Source organism: Monopterus albus, unplaced genomic scaffold, assembly GCF_001952655.1.
Source record: "Monopterus albus unplaced genomic scaffold, M_albus_1.0 scaffold260.1, whole genome shotgun sequence".
Taxonomy (NCBI): domain Eukaryota; kingdom Metazoa; phylum Chordata; class Actinopteri; order Synbranchiformes; family Synbranchidae; genus Monopterus; species Monopterus albus.
The window spans coordinates 1,362-6,465 of NW_018128140.1; the positions used below are offsets into that span (position 1 = coordinate 1,362).

Genomic DNA, 5,104 nt, shown 5'->3' on the forward strand with positions numbered 1-5,104 from the left:
TTTTTGGTTCAGGGTCTTTCATCTTCCAAGCTGCCTGCGCGCAGGTTGGTGGTGGGAGAGATCTGGACGTGTAATGTTAATTTTACCTGTGATCCTCTGAATAAACCAGTATGGTTATTTTTTATAAAATCTAAGGTGGTCTACTTCGTCTTTGTGAGTTCCTGGTTTGAAAGAGCCGGAAGAAGCTTTGTAAATGAAACAGAGCTTATAGGTGAAATGTCTTCGACCTAGAAATCTAGTCCAGTTGATTTTTTCTAAGTTTTTTCAGTTTTTCTATGACCTGGATGACTGAGAATCTGCACAGACATTTTCTAATAACTTTTGGATTATACAATATGTGGGAAAATTAAGCTATGCAGGAGGTCAAAACACACAAAGGTCAAAATGCCATGGCTGTGTTAGTCCTCTGACAAATATTAAATACAAAAAATCCCAGGGATATTGTCCTAATGGCAATCCCACAACAGTCCACATCTGTTGTATCTGCTTTTGCGGGTCAATGAGAAACTTTGCTTAAAAAGGTTTCTACAAAGGCTTTATTAGGTTTACAAAACAAAAGGCGAAATAAATTCAAGACTTAACCATTGATTTTTTGTTATCATGGCATCTGATGCCATGATGTGGTAAAATGTTAATCTAGAATAAATAAAGTTGTGTGCAAGTATCTAGCTACTGTGTGTAATGGAGGCCGGTGATAATTTTAACACATACTTTTTCCCATACATTCTTGACCACTTGAGATAAAACACACACCTTCACATACATACATAGTATAGGGGTGAAAACTAAAATGCATATAATCTTTAATTTTGCATGATCCACACTTAATTATGGAGGCTCAAGCATTCATTTTCATGCTTACAGTATTTATTCTTCACAATAATTTCTTTCTCAGGCTGTTTATACATATATGTAGCTTGTTAGTAAAAAAAAAAAAAAAGCAAGATGATGGGTAGATAAATGCGGAATTGGGTTTAATAAAGGTCTTTAAGACAGGAGTGTGCCAATGTTGTAATGTGACATTACATTTAACCCAAACGATCATTTATCATCATTTATTTGCAGGGTGCTGTGAAGTATTGTGTCCTTCAACAGATTTGAGGTGCTCTTCAGCCTGTACATTTCAGACACATGAGAAAACACACAGTTGTGCCTTATTATAATTGTGAGGATACTTACTGACAATGCATTTCCTAACCCCTTACCTTAACCTTAACTCTTGACTAAAAATCCCCTGCTAGACAGGAATCAAATCATAAACAGATCTTTACAGCTTTGTTGAAAGATCCAAGCAAAGTTTGACATTGACTTGAAAAAGAAAAAGAAAAGAAAAACAAATTTGGTGTTTGAATTATGTGGACATTTAACCAGTCAGAACAGAAAGCTAAATGAACTCAAGGATACATCTGAATCAAAACAACAATAGTTTAGTTTACAACTAAACAGTTGTAAACTTGACAAAGTTTAAACATTAACTTTATCATACCCAACTGTGTCAGTATTAAGTGACTCCGTTTTGAAATGTATGACATACTGTATATTTCAAATGTAACATAGGATGTGTTGCCTTGATGTCTTACCAACCATGTGTAAGCCAGCCAGTCAACTGTAGCTCTCACACACAAAACACCAGCAACCATAAATCTATCTTTTATTCTCTCTCCCTCCCAGTGAACAACATTTCTAACATTAATGAATAAAGGGTGCATTAAGCACTGGTGTACTTCCCATTAAAGTAAGAACAAATATCCATAGGAATACAGATAAATATCAAATGAGATGCATTCTTATTTCTGAGGAAAAAAAAGGGTGGGAGTGTATTTTCATTATGGAGGTATTTTTTTTAGTACTGTTAGATATTTTTAGTCAGATAGATATTGGATAGATACTTTATGTATTAGAAATGTTAGTGGAGAGAGGGTGTTTAGTTAGACTGTTAAATGCTTAGGCCTGCACATGAATTGCTGCAGGGTACATCTGGTCAAGGACAACTAGAGAGAAGAGTTGATGACTGTCAGCAGACAGGGTGTTTAATATTATTATTATGATGTGTAAAACTGTAGAGTTAGCCATAATGTTCCTATGTTCAGTCACGACATGTATTAGAGGTCGTGAGAATGTTTTTAGCTACACACCACTTAACCAACAGACATACAGTCTTATGCAAAAGTTTAGGCACCCCTTGATAAATAACAGATTTTGCTGATTTTTTATTTGAACAGATGTTAACACAGTTTCTCTTGGAAATGGAAAAAATGCACAATATTTTCTGCAAACAGTGATGCATAGTTACTTAATTAAAAACTTACATGTTTGTGATGCTCTCTAGCCTGCCCTTGAGGTCCTCCTGTACAAAAAAGGGACAAATTATAACAAATGTTTGCAGCTCCCGAATCATTAAAACTATAGAAAGAGTTGTTGTACCATGAAGCTCTATACATTCATGGAATTGTAGGTTCTTTTGTACTGTTTTCATTATTCAGTTAAATTATTACATGCAGACTACAGAAAACACCCCTGTATAGTCCAGTCATGACATTTGACATACTGTTAATAAGACAAGGGTCACTGTTTTAGGTATGTTTTTTTGTATGTAGCCACTGCTAATATTCAATTTATTTGCCAAGGTGTCATACACAATTTATCTGTAAAGAAATGGATTTTGATAAAAAGTCACAATTTTGATGCCATGAAAAGTCTAGTGTTAGTAAGCATTAAAGGTATAGTCAGTGATTATAATTCATTACACACTGTCATATTCACAGCATCACTGTACAGTCAAAAGGGAGATGGCTGAAAAAATGCCAATTCCAACACCTCCACTTACAGATGGCACAGCTAAACAGCTGAGGAGAAAGACAGAAGAAGGGCCAGTGTGTTGACCCTGTTGGGGTGGCTGTCTATGTGTGTGGGTGTGTCTGTGGTATCTTAATTTTGTGCTAGTGTATGTCACTAGTGTATGTGTGTATATATCTACTGTATCTCCTTTGGCATCAGCTCTTCCCCATGGATGTGTTAAGAAAAACCATGCTCTTCACCCAGTCCCTAGTATGTTTCCTGTGGAAATGAATTCTGGTTATGGAACCCTAACTGAGATGAGTTGTGGAGTTGTGTAGATGGCAACCAAAACGCAAACGTTCTTTGCCAGAATTTCTGAACATACAATACCTTTAACGACAGAAACTTCTAACTTATGTCTTGTTCACCAAGCCTTTGGCATAAAGGACAATCTACACAGGGTGGTTAAAATAACATAAAAAACAAAACAGTTTACTGCAACCACTACAACACTGAAATCTACAGCTTAAACAATTTAGTATCTGTAAGATTTATGGAGACTTTTTTTAATGGAAGGAACTTGAAAATGCTATTATTGTAAATATTGTGAGTGTACGTATTATTAAATGCACTGTCAAGAATAATAATCTTTGAAATGTTTGGAACACAACCCTATAATAATTCAACCAATGTAAAAGCGCCATTTACAAAATAATGTCCCCAATGAACAAAAAGATTGTTTAAATTTGTTTATCTGTATGCAGGTGTGTGCTTTGCTTTGTGTCACCTTTGAAGCATCAGGCATGGAGCAGGAAGAATGGGAAAGGGTAGATGAAGGACATGGTGGGGGCACACTTGACTAAAAGAGTTGAAAAACAGAGGATATGCAACAGAATGATCTTGTTACATGAAAATATGCATAGTCAATGATTAAGTTGAAAACAAACTTGCTAGTTATAAGCTTATCAAATCTGAACCACCTGTGAAAAGTGATCAATAATACAGTTTACCTTATTAAGGAGATTCCAACTACAAAACATTTCCTGTGGCAATGTGAGCACGCAATCTAAATAAAATATGATTAATTTAACAAAACAAAAATAACACGTGGACAAGGGACACACCCTGAGGAGGCTCGAAGTTTCTTTGTTTGTTCTTTGTTGCCGTTTTTTTTTAAGTTTCTTCTTCAACTTCTTCTAACTTAACTGAGACAAAGGAATGGTTCTAACTAGCACAGGCGTGTGCCAGCCAGGGCGGAGACTTTGTCTGAATGGCTCAGTAGTCTGCACACCCAGTCTTCTAAATGGCTGAAGTTCTTGTGGCTATGACGATTTCTGATTGGTTCTTCAGATGCAAATTCTACAAGTTTGGATCCAAAAAATGTTTCCATCCATCCATCCATCCATCCATCTTCATCCGCTTTATCTAAAGCCGGGTTGCGGGGGCAGTAGTCCGAGCAGAGCCTCCCAGACTTCCCTCTCCCCACACACCTCCTCTAGCTCCTCAGGAGCCAGCCAGGAGACATAGTTTCTCCAATGTGTCCTGGGTCTGCCCAGAGGCCTTCTCCCAGAGGGGCATGCCCGGAATACCTCCCCAGTGAGGCGTCCAGGGCGCATCCTAAACAGGTGCCCGAGCCACCTCAACTGGTTCCACTCAACGTGGAGGAGCAGCGGCTCTACTCTGAGCTCCTCACTGGTGACTGAGCTCTGCACTCTACAGTAAAAAATTAAGGCTCATGTTTACCCTGCCCAGTATGGGGTGACCGTGGCCCCTCCCTGGAGCCAGGCCTTGGGGGAGGGGCTCGCATGTGTGTGCCTGGTGGCCAGGCCTATACCCACGGGGCCTGGATGGGCTTAGCCCAAAACCATAACGTGGAGCTATTCTTCGGTGGGCCCACCACCTGCTGGAGAGGCCATAAGGGGCTGGTGCATTGTGTTTTGGACAGTGGCTGGGGCCAAGTGCCTGGCCAACCCAAACCTTGGTCGCCAACTCTGGGTTTTGAGCCAGAAAAAATTTTGAAAATTAAAATTCTTTCACCATGGCTGGAACACATAATGTTAAGCAACAAATAGTTTGACAAGAAACATATGTGGATCATTCTGTGGAAATAAATGGCAATGGATACAGGTATGTGCCAAAAAATTAGAATATCGAGGAAAAGTCCATTTATTTCAATAATTTGTTTCAAAAAGTGAAACTTGTATGTTATATTAGTTCACTGCACACAAAGTGAAATATTTCAAGCCTTTATTTGTTTCAATTTTGATGATTATGGATTAAAGACAAAAAAAAAACCCAAATCCAGTATTTCACAAAATTAGAATAT

The 5,104-nt window shown here is 38.1% G+C and overlaps 1 protein-coding gene across 6 annotated transcripts in view; it reads right to left on the minus strand.

Annotated features, from left to right (window-relative positions):
- Positions 1-526: 526 nt before the first annotated feature.
- The window catches only part of cep44 (centrosomal protein 44), a 36,204-nt gene continuing 31,626 nt past the window's right edge, over positions 527-5,104 (minus strand). For 4 of the 6 annotated variants that reach the window (XM_020621431.1, XM_020621430.1, XM_020621432.1 and 1 more), the window contains exons 9-11: positions 3,566-3,637; positions 2,310-2,347; positions 527-1,114 (exon numbers count right to left, since the gene is read on the minus strand). In XM_020621431.1, coding sequence (XP_020477087.1) covers positions 1,042-1,114; positions 2,310-2,347; positions 3,566-3,637 — 183 coding nt within the window. In that variant the 3' untranslated portion in view covers positions 527-1,041. Of the gene's footprint in view, positions 1,115-2,309; positions 2,348-2,931; positions 3,058-3,168; positions 3,231-3,565; positions 3,638-5,104 lie in introns of those variants that run through there. The other 2 variants (XR_002276698.1, XM_020621434.1) reach the window with 2 other exon arrangements.